General features: G+C 39.2%; 1 protein-coding gene across 1 annotated transcript; it reads right to left on the minus strand.

Moving 5' to 3' along the window:
* Nucleotides 1-1,227: 1,227 nt before the first annotated feature.
* On the minus strand, nt 1,228-15,028 carry SGO1 (shugoshin 1). Its single transcript, XM_029214736.1, has 8 exons — nt 14,882-15,028; nt 11,047-11,201; nt 10,767-10,963; nt 6,887-6,963; nt 5,117-5,175; nt 3,799-4,605; nt 1,632-1,821; nt 1,228-1,425 (listed from the first exon to the last, which is right to left on the minus strand). Exons 2-8 carry the CDS (start codon nt 11,186-11,188, stop codon nt 1,320-1,322), a joined length of 1,578 nt encoding a protein of 525 aa, XP_029070569.1. The 5' UTR covers nt 11,189-11,201; nt 14,882-15,028; the 3' UTR covers nt 1,228-1,319.
* Between the last annotated feature and the right edge of the window lie 434 nt (nt 15,029-15,462).

Raw genomic sequence — 15,462 nt, forward strand, 5'->3', positions numbered from 1 at the left:
CCAAGGTTTGGGAGAGAAATGTCCAACAAGGGCGAGAGTGGTGAAGGCTGGAGAGAAAGATGACCAGGGAGATATGCTACCTCTGATATTTAAAGAACGGAAGAAAAACACAAGCACTAATCTTATACAAACTTTATTGCTCTTTAAAAATGAATAACTTTAAATTTTACAGAGGTATATACAAATGTAGTCTTCAAACTCTCAGAACTGAACTAATTCCCTCTCACTGAATTAATTTTTTTTTAAACTAGTTAAAATTTTACTCTTCAATTAGGAACCTTGGGGAAAAGAAGTCACATCATGATTTAAAGGCAAAGGCAGAGACCCAAAACCAGCTGGTTTTTCCTTGTTAGGCTGGAGCACAGTTTAAGCCAGGCCAGACCCACTCCAGCTCTGGCCACAGTCTGCTCTCTACAGCCTGGTCCCAGGTTTGTTTGGTTGCAAACTGGCTTCACTTCTCTGAAGACCTAGCTTGAGCGAATTCATGGCTTCCTCAAGTTTGAGCATCCCTCATTTCTGTCATTGGTGGTGCCACCGGCCATGGCCTTAGGAATTGATCAAAAATACAAAAAAGCCCTTGGCATTCACACATTTAACATTTGGCATTTTTGACTAAACAAGTAACTATACTGAAAGGCCATGACACAATAATTTGTGATTTTGCTGAGGTATCCTTATGAACAATGTATGCCTGGAGCTGGGGGTTCAGAGCCAATCACTTACCTGGTCCCTGAGCCTAAGCAACCATCAATTTTCTGATCATGATCTAATACACATTTTATCTGAAAAACCAAATACAACTATAGTATAAGGGATCCACAAACAGCTTAGGGTACACGCTACTGTGAATGACAAGGATTTATTTTGTTCAAATATTGTACAAAGAGTTTCAAAAGATCCTCAGCCTGTCTTCAAAAATCATTCATTCAATCATAGTATTACCTACTTAAGGGAAAAATAAAGATGCCTTATAATTAACACATCTTAATCTGAAGAAACATTAATTTCCAAATGTTGGTATAAGATACATTTTGGCTAAAATTAGGCAGTATAAAAAATCTAAACTATTATAGTGCTTAAGTCCAATTATTTATACCTAAAAGAAAAAATAAACCAAATGTATCAAAGGTTTAAGAAAAACCACCACATCTGAAGCATAGTTTTGAAGAAATGTTCACGATCTAGAGTCCTGTCAAGAGAATATTCTATGGCAGTAGTTAAACCCACTTGAACAGTATCTTACAGATTCTCTCGGCACCACAGAAGAGGGTGTAGGATGAATTTAAACAACATCCAATAAACGCTTCATTGTACTTGCTTCATGCTTTTTTTTTTTTAGAACTGCGTCTGGAATCCTTTTTCTGCTTAAAAATAGGCGAATTCAAGAAACACAAATCTGTAAAAGGGTCCCCTCTTCTCAGTTTCCTGTAAGAGTAAAGAGAACTCGTAGGCATAATTATAAGCATCCCAATACTAACTTACTCTTCAGTATAAATTTACTGTAGAGTATGCCATTGTTAATATTCCTGGTTCAGATTTTCATCAAAATGGTGTATTTCAAATAAGGCTCCATAACCTTAATCCCCCCATGTGTATCATTAAAAGTTAGCTCCCACAAGCCAAATACTTACGAAGCGAGCGTGGGTTCCTTATAGTTCACACTGGCTGTGCACCTACGTTTATGCAAAGACACTGGTGGGCTTTCTACATTCTTTTTTGGAGAAAGAGAAAGTTTTCTGGTTTTCACTACAGGATACAAGGGGACATTTGTGATATCCTTCAGGTGAAAATGAGGTGACTGGTGAGTTTCAGGTAGTGTACCTACAGAAAACAAGTTTTACTGAATATGGTTCCAAAAAACAAACAAGCAAACACAGGAACTAAAACTGTATGCAATTACACATCTTAAAAGTATACAAAATCCAGCATTTTATAACACAGAATTTTAAAAACTTGTTCACCATTTTTTCCTCCCAGATAACACTGAAATATTAATTATTGTAGCTGTGAAGAACTGACTAAAACAATAGTTTACTAAAACTTAAAATTCTTAAAAATTAAAGAAAAAATTAAAATTCTTCTAGGATAGCTTGGGCACAATGAATTAGTTTAAACTACGCAATTTCATTTAGTCACACCTTGCTCTTTAGAATCATCCAGGCCTCAATCTCTTTCAATTCCTAAGTTTATCATCAAGTGACTTCTTATTGTCTTATAAAGCCACTCAAACTCATTCTATTAAATAAATGAGAATTCTAAATCGTATTCTCTGGGTAAACCAGGAGAAAAGGTGTTCCCTCTAGTAAAGCTAGTCGGTTAAACAGTTACCCAATGTTTTTCCTGTCATAAACATCCAAGTTATTCTACTTGGGGCTACATCTATATTGGGAGGCAGCTACCCAGCACACAGGTAAGAACACTATAAGACAAACAAGCTCTTAAAATAGTTTTAAAAAGCCAATCATTTCCCAAGAAAAACTAAATTGTAACTGTAAAATGACTTTATACTTATTAACCATTGTCCAGGGTTATTTGGGATTCAAATAGTCTGTCTTTCTTGTCCCTACATAAGCATCTTGTACCATACTAATTATTCCAACTTTTGGTTTGGAAAATATGGTTAAACAACAACATCAGATCAGTTGCTATATTCCGGAATAAAGCTTCTAAAACTTCAAAGCATATACAGATCTTCTGGGGATTTTGTTAGAGAGATACAGATTCTGAATCAAGGATGTGACGTATGGCCTGAGATTCTGCTTTTCTAAGAAGTTTCCAGGTAATGCTGATGCTGATGGTCTGGGGACCAAATTCTGAGTGACACTATCTTAGAGTGTATTTTTTTTTCTTTTAAAAACTTATTATGAAATATTTCAGGTATACACAAAGACGGGGACGCCAGTATAATAAGCCCCCAGTTACCCAGCTTCAATAATTATCAATATTTTGCCAATCTTGTTTGATTTACTCTAAAATCATTACAGCATTTTTTTTTTTTTTTTTGCGGTACACGGGCCTCTCGCTGTTGTGGCCTCTCCCGTTGCAGAGCACAGGCTCCGGACGTGTAGGCTCAGCGGCCATGGCTCACAGGCCCAGCCGCTCCGCGGCATGTGGGATCTTCCTGGACCGGGGCACGAACCCGTGTCCCCTGCATCGGCAGGCGGACTCTCAACCACTGCGCCACCAGCGAAGCCCCCATGCCTACTTTTTGATCTAACCAATAAAAGCAAGATTTTTCTAAGCCACAGTTTTTAGATGTTTTACAAATGTCTTACAAAAGAATACTAAGCCCATCAATTGAGGAAAAGGTTTTCTTGGTCTAATTAGGCCACCTTCACTAAATAGAAAATTATTTTAAATTGTGGTTCCTGTCAAGTTGACTATATAAAGCAAAGCCATTAAAATTACAGGTCACTGGATTCAAGTTTGATTTCATTTTCAACAGGATGTTTCAGGGGAGTGTGTAATAGGCATTTAAATTCAACTTAAACTCCACAAAAGTTTTTTCCTCGCCTTGGAAGCTTTCATTTACTGAAAGTAAAATTGCTTTCTCCATAACAAGTAGTATTTGTTCTTAAAGAGGATTTAAATTAGCTTAAAGCATGTCGAAGCAACACAACTGTGATTTCCACCCCACAGCCCCCCACTATTTAATCTGACTGTAACTTTCCCCAAAGAGACAGATGGTAAGTCTGTAACCTCCTCCAGAGAAACAGATGGTAAGTATAGTATATAAGCACCGGGAGTGATCATTTATCATAAACATTAAAAATGCAGGCAAACAAGTAAATCACTTACTAGGAGGAGTTTTTGTTGGCTCAGAACCCTCTGTCTCCTTTTCACCCCTATGTTTCAGTGCTCTTTTAGATCGAGGCCTGGTGACTGGACTCCTATCCGATTCACTGATGAGATCTTGACTGTACTTGCACGTGGGCAGATAGAGGTCATCAGAATCATCTCCTGAACCACTTGTTTCACAGATGCTCACTTCAGATTCATTGTTGTTTTCTTCTCTTTTAGAATCATTGCTCATTTTTTGTCGGAAAGGAGTGAGATGAACACCCTCTTGCAAATTAAAATTGTAAGCATCCCTAGAGGTAACAGATTTATCCAACTTTTTTTGGGAAACAGTTTTTTTTTTGCTCCCTTTATATTTTGAGACAGATTTTGTTTTTTTCCTTTTGTTAGCTTTTCTTTTCTCTTCTCTTTTTCTTCCTTGGGCAGCTCTGTGCTTACTTTTAGTTTGGTCTAATTTATACTCTAAAATGTCTTCTTTTGTCTTAGTAGGTCGTCCTGGGTGAATTAGCCTTGGTGATAAGTAAATTTGATCCTTGTTCCATTGACAAAAATTTTGTTCTACATTTTCAGGTATGTGCGTGTTTACTAGTGGGTCTACAAATCTAATTCTTTCCAGTTCCAAAAACTGCTCTGACAAATGACTGATTCCAAAATCATCCAAGGCATTGAACTGACATGGATTGTTGACATGTTTCTTTAAACTGCGACGGAGAGATACAGTTCTAGGTAAGACATTATCAGTTGACTTATCTTCACCTGAATCCAAATCGAATCCCAGTCTGTCTTGAGAAATATTAGGTACTGGCTCTGAGAATTTAAAAAAACAAATGAGAAAGATAGTTTTACTTTATGGAAATTTAAATTTCAAGAATCTTAGAATTCAAAGTTAAAAATGGAACTAATGAAAATTCATCCTGTAGTTTTCCCACATTTACTATAAATAAATAAAAATCTGGGGAGCATAATATTTACTTCCTTCCGACTGTCTGTACCTATATATTCCAAGGTCGTTATGAGGGTTAACTGCGGTAACATATGTTAAATGCCTAACACTGAGCGTAACACATAGTAGGCTCAGTAAACTGCAGCCACAGTTATTGGCAAGGTTTCTGACTATAGATTTGGAAAAATAAATGGATGTGTTTTAAAACTCTTGTTATTCTGTGTAAAATAAACAGATATTTGCTTTGAGCAGAATATCAGACGAGAAGATTTAAAAAGGTAAACAAATAAAAATTAGAGAAATGTAATTATGTTACTTGTTCACAAAAATCTCATCTTGCCTTTAGCAGTATTTTTAGATTTTCATTTGTATTACCTTCTATTTGGAACAATTCTTCTTGTCCTGGAAAGTCAGCGTCCTGAAGAGGAACTTGCCTTGGAAAATACCAATAAAAAACAAAAATTTATTTAACAATTATGTAATAAAAACAAATTTTAAGATTTTCTACAAAGCAAGTTTTTTTCTTTAGTATCATTTCATAATTCATTAGTATTAGTATTTCATAATTCTTTAGTATCATTTCATAATTCCGCTCTAAATCAGTACATCTCTTCTATATCAAAGGAAACCAAAAAACACTTATGCTGATTACGTGGAGGCTGATTTGTTACGACTGACATTCAACTGCCACTGGAGGAACTAACGTATCAAATTGGACAGTTCCTCCTGAAAACGTTCCATAACTCACCATTTCATTTAACTGGAGAAAGAGCCAATCAGATCGACTTATAAAATACATTAAAGAAATTCAGTTAGATCCTTCTTTAGGAGCCTGCATTATCACTAGCCGAGCTGTGATTTGTGGGCAGTGAACACTTCTACGGTGCTTACCTACTGACTCCTCTGAAGTTAATACTGTTCATTTTTTTAAAAAATTTTGTTCCCCTTTGGTTCATGGAACAAGAAATTTCCATTCTTTATGCTTTAATGTGGCTGTTTCATTCTAATTATAATTTTATTCTCTATTTTCTCTAGAGAATTTTCCCCTATGGACATCAAAACTTAAGTACAAGTTTAGGTAACAGAGTTATGGCAACCAACTAATAACAATTTTAGAAACCTTATAAAAACTCAATTACCTCATCTTGCTTTTTGATCACCACATAAATATTTCGTCATATCTTAACATTCAACTGTTTAAAAACTATTCATGATTAAAATTAATATGGGGATAGGAATCATATTAGTGATTACTTCTGCAAGGAGGGGGCACAGACTCGAAAGGGACATGAGGGAATGGCTTATGGCAGTAGCTCTCACCTAGGGACAGTTAACCTCCCGCTCCCCCCAACACCCCCAGGATATCTGGCAATGTTGAGAGACATTTTGGTTCTTATAACTGTTCGAGGGGGGCTGCTATTGGCCTCTAGTGGGTGGAGACCAGGGATGCTGCTAAACATCCCACAATGCTTGGGACAGCCCCACAAGCAAGAATGATGTAGCCCAAAATGTCAGAGGTGCTTAGACTGAGAAACCCTGGGCCAGAGTGACAGCAATGCTCTGCATCTTAACTCAGGTTTTGGTTCACGGGTGTATACATTAGTCCAATTCACTGAACTGTGTAATTAAGATCTGTGCATTTTACTGTATCTAATTATATCTCAGTAATTCATAAGCAAACAAATAAAGTACACTTAATCCAAGAGAAGAAGAAGGTATATATGGTCTGATGGTATTTAAGAATGAATTGGATTAGCAAGACAGTGTGAAAGCTGTGTTAAATATGATATTTTATTAGATTTCTTTTCTAAACCAGACTATCTGTAGTACTGGCAAAATACCATCATTTGAATAACCAATCCTTAGAATAAAAACACAATACAAGAAAAATATAACTGAAGGGCATAGTTTAAAAATTCAGGAGAAGCTTTTTATTCCTAGACATCAAAAAAGTAACTAAATAGAAGAAAGCTTTGGCTTGGCTACATAGCACAGAATTTCAACATATAAAATTTCTTAAATACATTCTTAGAACATCAGACCCAAATATAAGAGTCAATATAATGCTAATTCCCTTTCATAAATGGAGCACAGAATTAAATACTTCTTGGCATTAATAATCATAATAATGAATTTGATACTAACGGTAAATCCTCCACGAGTAAATTCCTGGAGTTGCTGTCGCTACTGGAGTCCATTCCAGAGGGACATACTTCCCGGTCCTGTCAATGTATTAAAATAAAGAAAACACTGGTACAATGGAAATATTCATAACAAAGCATTCATTTATTCAACAGTACTTATTGACAGTCTGCTATGGTGCCAGGGACTGTTCTAGGAACTGAATCTATAGCTACAAAATAGATTAAGTACTACTCTTTTAAAGCTTACATGCTAGTGTAGGGAGATGAAATGTAAAAAAGCTGACGGTGATAAATGCAATGAAGGAAATACTCAGGTTGAAATGACAGAGAGTAACTGATGTTGGAGGTCTCTTTTAGATGGGATGACTTTCATCTGAAATCTGAAGAACACAAAGAGCCAGCCATTGAAGGAGGAAGAAGTGGAAACAGCAGATACAAAAGTCATGATATAGGAAAACCTTGCTGTGCTCAGAAAAGAAAGGCCACTGGGGCTGGAACATAGTCACTGAAAAGACCAGTGAGAGGTGGGCACACAGAGGCCAGATAATGTAGGGCCTTGAGAACCATGAGTTTGGATTTTAGTCTATGTGTGATGGGAAGTCATTTGAATATTAAGCAGGGAAGTAAAATGATCTGAGTTTTAAAGAGATCAGTCTGGCCACTGTGTGAAACATGGATTGAAAAGGGCCAAGGGCACAGGCTGTTAGGAAGTCATCATAGTAAATCAAGCAAGACATATCAGCTTGGACAGGATTCCTATGGCTGTGGAGGTGAAGCCCAGGGGAAGGCTTTGCGATAACAGTGCAATCTCATTGAATAGGGGTGGAGGTAGGGACATAGAGTGAGAAGGAAGCTTCTTATGCTTCTGACTTGAGCAAACGGGTGGGTTGCCTTATTGAGCTGAGTAAGACTTACAGAGGGAGGCAGAAGTCCAATGTCTTGGGAAGGGGGAAATAAAGAGTTGTGCTTTGTACTCAATATATTTGAGATCCTTTATAAATATTTAAGTGAATATATCAAGTAGTAAATGTGTGTGTGTGTGTGTGTGTGTTTGTGTAGGTCTTGAGCTACAAATTTGGAAGCCACCAGAAGGCAGACAATATTTAAAGCTATGGGAGTGGATGAGATGGGCCTAGGACAACTGATGTTTAAAAGTAAAGAAGCCAGCAGAAGAGATGGACATAGAACAGTCAGAAAGAGTATGATGGTAAGAAAGCTAAGAGATCAAAGTATTTCCAGCAAAGAGTCATCCCTGTACTATGTTTTACTTCAAGGCCAACAAAAAAGAGAAGTGACCCCTGAATTTGGTAACACGGAGGTTTTGGTGACCTTGACACACAGTGACAACAGAATGGTGGGGATGAAAGCCTGGTAAGAGTGAGTTCAAATGTTAGGAGACGCTGAGGAAGGGAAGACAGTAAGTGCTCTGTTCTCTCTGGAAAAGTTCTGCTGTGAATGGAAGCAGAGAGATGAGATGGAGGAATGAGATCAGGAGAGGTTCCATTTATTTTCTTTTCCTCTTAAGATGAGAGATACTGAAGCACATTTGTATGTAGCTAGAACAATTCAGTAGAGGGAGGTAAATGTTCGAGAAGGGTGCAAAGTCCTAGAGGAGATGAAAAGAAGGGAATCTGATGCACAAGGGGAGGAACTGGCCTTGGATAGGAGCAGAGACACTTCTGCCAATGGCACAGGAAGGAAGACAGAGAACACAGTGTAGACACAGGAAGGTGTGTAGATCTCTGTTAGGAAGACGAGTGGCCCAGTCTGATTCCTTAAAAGTCATTCCAATTCAGTGCAGTTGTTTTATGAAATTTGATGTACATATAATATGAAGACATTATAATGAACAGGTTAAAACTGTTCATCAGAAACAACTAGAAATTTAATCCTGTTAAAAGTTTTAAATTTATTATCAATATAACTAATGTTCTAAAGCTAGTATTATTACTGAAGATAAGTAAAGGAGGATATTTAACTACAGAGTGATATAAAAATTATTTAAAAGAGCCATGATAAAACTTAGGGAACAAAATGCTACTAGAAATTACTTTCTGATTAATCCTTACAAGGTAAGTTAATTATTGGCAAGCAAGAAAAACATTCTTTTTTTTTTTTTGCGGTACGTGGGCCTCTCACTGTTGTGGCCTCTCCCGTTGCGGAGCACAGGCTCCAGACGTGCAGGCTCAGCGGCCATGGCTCACGGGCCCAGCCGCTCCACGGCATGTGGGATCTTCCTGGACCGGAGCATGAACCTGTGTCCCCTGCACTGGCAGGCAGACTCTCAACCACTGCGCCACCAGGGAAGCCCAAGAAAAACATTCTTATTAAAGCATTTTAAGTTCTCCAGCACTGCAAAATTGACTTGATAAACAAGGATGCACACGTATACAATGATGGTTGAGAATGAGTGATACATACAGCGAGTACGTGGCAGAAAACTCTGATGTTTTAAATGCTAAGAATACTTTCACCCAGCAACTAACGATATCTTTTAGTAAATATTCAAAAATCACTGATAAATGTCAAAAGGCCTACAATAACAGAATTTTTTCACCACTGTTTTTGTGATTATCTCATTGAGTACTCACTTGACACCACTCTGTGTGATTTCAGCAAAAATTTGGAAAGGGAAAAGGAAGATTCAAATGTCTTTGGAGAAATTTTTTTCCTCACTAGTTGACCAAACAAGGAAAAGAAAAAAAATTAGGAAAGATTGTATTCTGAAGGAAAAATATTTCAAATAACCTTTACATGAAGGTAAAAAAAAAAAAAAAAATCGTATCTAATCTTTATAGACAATTTTCTACTATATTATGTATGTATATGTTGCTATATGTGTACATATGTGTGTGTATACACACACATGTTCTATATATGTCATACACAGAAAAAATATGGAATTACCTTAGTTGCAGGGAAGCAAGAACTCTTTCACTGACTCTAACTCTCAATGGAGAGGTGACTTAATTCCTTTCTGGAGTCCAGACCCCTACCCTAATCACTAGGCTCTGGCTTCTTCTCCTGCCCTAGGTGCCAACACAACTGTCTTCACTGGCGTGGCAAACAGATGGACACCCAAGTGTTAACACCTGACACTCACCACTGCTCTTTTCTTTCTCTGCCCCATGCAGTTTTCCTGGCAGTGGCCTCTGCGAAAAGGAGAGAAACTGGTTTGTCCTCTCTCTTCTAGGGATTAATGTGTGACGAGACCCAGATAAGACCCTAAATCAAAATTTCTCCCCATCTCTTATGTTTCGGCTGGCCTTTCTATACATTCCTGGACACAAACTGAATCAGACTGAAAAACAGACAGCAAAATGTTCAGGATATTTCTTGTTTGGGAGTTAATATATAGTTGTCCTTATTTAGCCAACTAGTAGATAAAAATGATTCTCCATAAAGCGCTTAAATACTTCCCATCTCCCCAGTCAATGTAGTCCTTTCAAAACCCCACTGGTGTAGCAAAACTACATAGAAAAGCTAAGATTAATAACACTGATTAAAACTTTTGGACTAGTCTGCTTCCACAACCACTTTTAGACCTTTGGCTTGGTTGCCCCTACCTTTGACTCACATCGCTGCCATTCAAAGGGTCTGGCCGTGCAAGAGGCTAAACTATTTCTTTTATACGTTGTCTTGCTACCTGCTTTCAGAAGCAAGTTATACGAGTATAAGCCTCAATCAGCTACAGGTATATGCTTGAAGCTTTCTCAACTGGCCCACATACAACTGGGCTGCAGCACTGAAGAAAGATGTTCTCATCACTTCACTAATAACAGAGCTATCAGTAATTAATTTAAAAAACAAAATTGACCTAAACTACTAATTCATGGCTTTAACATTTTTCCCAAGAAATTGAGCCTTTGTGATCAAAATACCTGAGCAGGTTCTTCTGTCTGTTGTGAAGTAAGTTTTTCTTTCAGTGTGTACAGCTGACACATGAGGTAGTAACATTCTTTCCTCAGCTGTAAGATGATATCCTGGGCTTCTCTCACTTTGGACTTTTCATTTTCCAAAGCTAAGACTAACATTCTGTTGTTGTCTTGGTAGTTTTTTAGCAGTGTGGAAGTGTTGGCTAGAAGAGAATAAAATGTTTTTTATCAGTTATTAAATCTAATCTTAAACAGTGATGGAAAGGACAACATGAAAATCTCTTACTGATTATTTGGCATGGTGCAGCTATCAAAGACTTTCGTTTGCCAATCTCTGCCAAGTTTTTACTCCTTTTCTCTTTCATTCGTTTCTTTATGTCTTCAAGACTATCTTGAAAGGACTTTTTGAGGCACCTTTCCTTGGCCATCTTCTGCCTAGGACTTTAAAACAATGGAAAATATTTAATTTTTCAAGGGGTGATATCAAATATAAAACAAAACTGAAAACACAGGTTATTCATAAAAAACGGATTAGAGACTTTGTAACTGTAGAATTAGCCCAAAGTAGATAGCCAATCTGGTAATAACCTACATTTGCAGCTTTTAAATTACATTAATATTTGTGGCATAATTTTATCCTCCTCGGGTACTTTATACGGAAGTCTTAATAAATATGGATTTCCAACACAAAGGCTCTATAATATGCCACTTATTTATTCTTTAACAAATACTCATTGGGGGCTTACTATACATTGGGTTGGCCAAAAGGTTCGTTCAGTTTTTTCCATAAGATGATTCTAGTAGCACTTAGTTGTCTTTAACTTCATTGGAAACAATTTTGTTAGATCGTTATGTGACAGCTGTCATATCAGCGTGCATTAAAAAAAATACATAAAAAAAACATCAAAATTGGTGATTTTTTTTTTTTTTTTTTTTGCGGTATGCGGGACTCTCACTGTTGTGGCCTCTCCTGTTGCAGAGCACAGGCTCCGGACGCGCGGGCTCAGCGGCCATGGCTCACAGGCCCAGCCGCTCCGTGGCATGTGGGATCTTCCCGGACCGGGGCATGAACCTGTGTCCCCTACATCGGCAGGTGGACTCTCAACCACTGCGCCACCAGGGAAGCCCATAATTGGTGAATTTTTATGTAGCTATTTTAATACTGAAGATGGAAGAAAAAAAGCAACATTTTCAGCATATTATGCTTTATTATTTCAAGAAAGGTAAAAATGCAACCGAAACTCAAAAAAAGATTTGTGCAGTGTATGGAGAAGGTGCTGTGACTGATCGAACGTGTCAAAAGTGGTTTGCAAAGTTTTCTGCTGGAGATTTCTCGCTGGACGATGCTTCACGGTCGGGTAGACCAGTTGAAGTTGATAGCGATCAAATAGAAACAGTAATTGAGAACAATCAACGTTATACCACACAGGAGATAGCTGACATATTCAAAATATCCAAATCAAAAGCTGAAAATCATTTGCACCCGCCTGGTTATGTGAATCACTTTGATTCTTGGGTTCCACATAAGTTAAGTGAAAAAAACCTTCTTGACCGTATTTCCACATGAGATTCTCTACTTAAACGTCACGAAAACATTCCATTTTTAAAACAAATTGTGATGGGCAATGAAAACGGGATACTGTACAACAATGTGGAACAGAAGAGATTGTGGGGCAAGGGAAATGAACCACCACCAACCACACCAAAGGCCAGTCTTCATCCAAAGAAGGTGATGTTGTATATATGGTGGGATTGGAAGGGAGTCCTCTATTATGAGCTCCTTCTGGAAAACCATGATTAATTCCAACAAGTACTGCTCCCAGTTAGACCAACTGAAAGCAGCACTCGACGAAAAGTGTCCAGAATTAATGAACAGAAAATGCATAATCTTCCATCAGAATAACGTAAGATCTCATGTTTTTGGTTTTGTTTTTTTTGGGTACGCAGGCCTCTCACTGTCGTGGCCTCTCCCGTTGCGGAGCACAGGCTCCGGACACGCAGGCTCATTGGCCATGGCTCATGGGCCCAGCCGCTCTGCGGCATGTGGGATCACTCCCGGACCCGGGCACGAACCCACGTCCCCTGCATTGGCAGGCGGACTCTCAACCACTGCGCCACCAGGGAAGCCCCCAGATCTCATGTTTCTTTGATGACAAGGCAAAAACTGTTACAGCTTGGCTGGGAAGTTCTGATTCATCCGCTAAATTCACCAGACATTGCAACTTCGGATTTCCATTTATTTCAGTTTTTACAAAATTCTCTTAATGGAAAAAATTTCAATTCCCTGGAAGACTGTACAATGCACTTGGAACAGATCTTTGCTCAAAAAGTTTTGGGAAGATGGAATTACGAAGTTGCTTGAAAAATGGCAGAAGGTAGCGGAACAAAAGGGTGAATACGTTGTTCAATAAAGTTCTTGGTGAAAATGAAAAACGTGTCTTTTCTTTTTACTTAAAAAACCGAAGGCACTTTTTGGCCAACCCAATACTAGGCATTAAGGGAAATGCTTAATATATTTTGATGTTATTATTATTTATGTTTCCTATGACAATATTTATGACCAACTTTTAATGTTTATTAGGCTTACAGCATTAGTTCAGAGGCAAACACGTATCTGGGCTTTGCTTTCCAGTTACTTAAGATATGCACACATGCTCAAGAAAGTCAGGTGATCTTGAGAGGTTTAGTTATACTATGTAACACTATATACAATTTCACTAGGCTGTTATAACAATCACAGAGCTAGAAAAAGCAGGAACTGGGGCAGAGGAACATGCCAATTTTCTCATAGTTATTTTTAAAACTCAGATCATGCATACAGCAGACATTATATAATTACTGTTCTACATACAGTTGAAAGTAGCAAAATATGCACTGCCAGGAGACCATACCATTGAGTGTATTAGTACATAAGTATATGTAAATCTTTCAGTGCTGCAAATCAGATGGCTTCAGTATTTTGCTACTAAGCATGTCAAACTACTTTTCATGAACCTCTTTTGCCCTAGACTGTACTTTGCAGATATTAAAATTGCAAAAAATAATTCTTGTTTCCTACCACAATCTACGTATACAAATTTCACTGCAAAAGGACACCTTCATCTCCTCTTAGTCAAATATTTTCCTGAATCTTACATTTTCTTGAGTGTTTTCTCCAGGCCTTCCTTATTTTCCTCTGGGGTCTTAAATATAGATATTGTAGATTTCATTAAATATTTTCTTTCTGCCAATACAGATACAATATATACTGGGATGCTTCCAGTAGAGCAAGCACAACTATTATTTTTAAACACTAATGTTAAGTAGGTTTTATAAAATACCCTACCACAATGGAGTTTTTGGAGTTCAAACCTGTAGATGTTTGAGAGCCAGGCAGATTATGTAACTAAGCAAGTTGGTTTGGTTATTTTAAAAGCAGAGCTTATATAAAAAACTTTCGTTCTTACATTTAATCAACTTAAAATTACAAAAGAAATATGCCCTATCATTCCCGTCTAGGCTGATGGTCTTAAAAGGGGGTGTGGTGGAGAGAAGGAATGAAAACAGTCACAGCGCGGAGGGCAGTCTCAATCTGTACAGTATTCGGGTAAGGGGCCTAGGTTCAAAAGAACCTAGAATATTTGATCTCCATCATAATTCTTTCATCACTCTTGCTGTAGGACACTGGCCAGTGCCGGCTTTTCCAGGGTAAAAGAAGCAGCAAAAGAAAAGGACGTCAAAGGCATCGCGCCACACAAAAAACAGCTGCCAGTTTGTGTGCCCTCACGTTGAGCCTGGCTTTTAACTACTGTAAACGCTTTACCTTCACATCACTTACGCCACACAGTTCCGCGAGGCGCGAGGTTCCGGGCCCACTGAACAGAAGAGGAAATAAGAGTATCGCAAAGCGCAGGTCGGGGGACTGAGCAGAGAGAGGCCCCTGGTCAGGCCGACGCCACAGCCTGAGTTTTTGGCCACCGAACTCAGAACAGAGAGACCCAGAGGGAAGGGGAACAGGGGTCAAGACGTCCCTGTGTCACACCCGAAAAACCTGCAGCATCCTCTTGAGAAAGCGGGACGGGGTGGGGGCTCCCGGAAGAGGCCCGGAGACCCGCCTCCAGCAGGGACGTCCACCACAGTACCTTGGCCACGGCTTCTGCCACAGCTGTCGCCCTCCTCCTCACATTCCAAGGCTCCGCGAGGCTGTGTGGCCGTGCGCGTCCCGAGCTCCGAGCCCCCTTAGCCTCAGGGACCCTCTCTCACCGCCGCTGACCGCTGCAACCACATTCGAAATTCTCCGCCGCGCTCACCCATTGGCTGGCTGGACGAGGTCACGTGACGCTGCGGCGCAGCGCAAGGCGCAGGCAGAGCCCCGCCCCGCCGGGCGGCCTCTTGAGACGCAATCCCTCCAAGAATCCGCATCCGGGCATCCGTCGCCCCCTCCCGCGGGGGCGGAGCCAGTTGTCCGGCGCTTTTCGGCTCGGAGTTATTGCTGTTTAGGGGCGGAGCCCCTCCGACACCCTTCAGGGCGGGTATTTTAGGGAGTTCAAAAGATTTCTGTTTCTCTAGTCTTACAGCTGTCCGTCTTCGAGGTTATGCGCAAGGGCTCCCTCTTGTGAGACGAATCTTCTCGGTTGTTTGCCCGCCCAAGCAGTCAACCGGCCGCACGGAGGCGGTTAAAGGGATATTCAAACCAAAATAAGGAGCAGCTTTTGGATTAGTG

Source organism: Monodon monoceros, unplaced genomic scaffold (assembly GCF_005190385.1).
Source record: "Monodon monoceros isolate NGI ecotype Baffin Bay Population unplaced genomic scaffold, NGI_Narwhal_1 Super_Scaffold_11, whole genome shotgun sequence".
Taxonomy (NCBI): domain Eukaryota; kingdom Metazoa; phylum Chordata; class Mammalia; order Artiodactyla; family Monodontidae; genus Monodon; species Monodon monoceros.

Coding starts and splice junctions, on each gene's coding strand:
- SGO1 (XM_029214736.1), bottom strand. CDS start 11,188: ATGGCCAAGGAAAGGTGCCTCAAAAAGTCCTTTCAAGATAGTCTTGAA. Junction 6,964..10,766: donor AGACAGAAGAACCTGCTCAG/GTATTTTGATCA, acceptor ATACATTGACAG/GACCGGGAAGTATGTCCCTC. Junction 4,606..5,116: donor AGAATTGTTCCAAATAGAAG/GTAATACAAATG, acceptor TTAAATTCTCAG/AGCCAGTACCTAATATTTCT.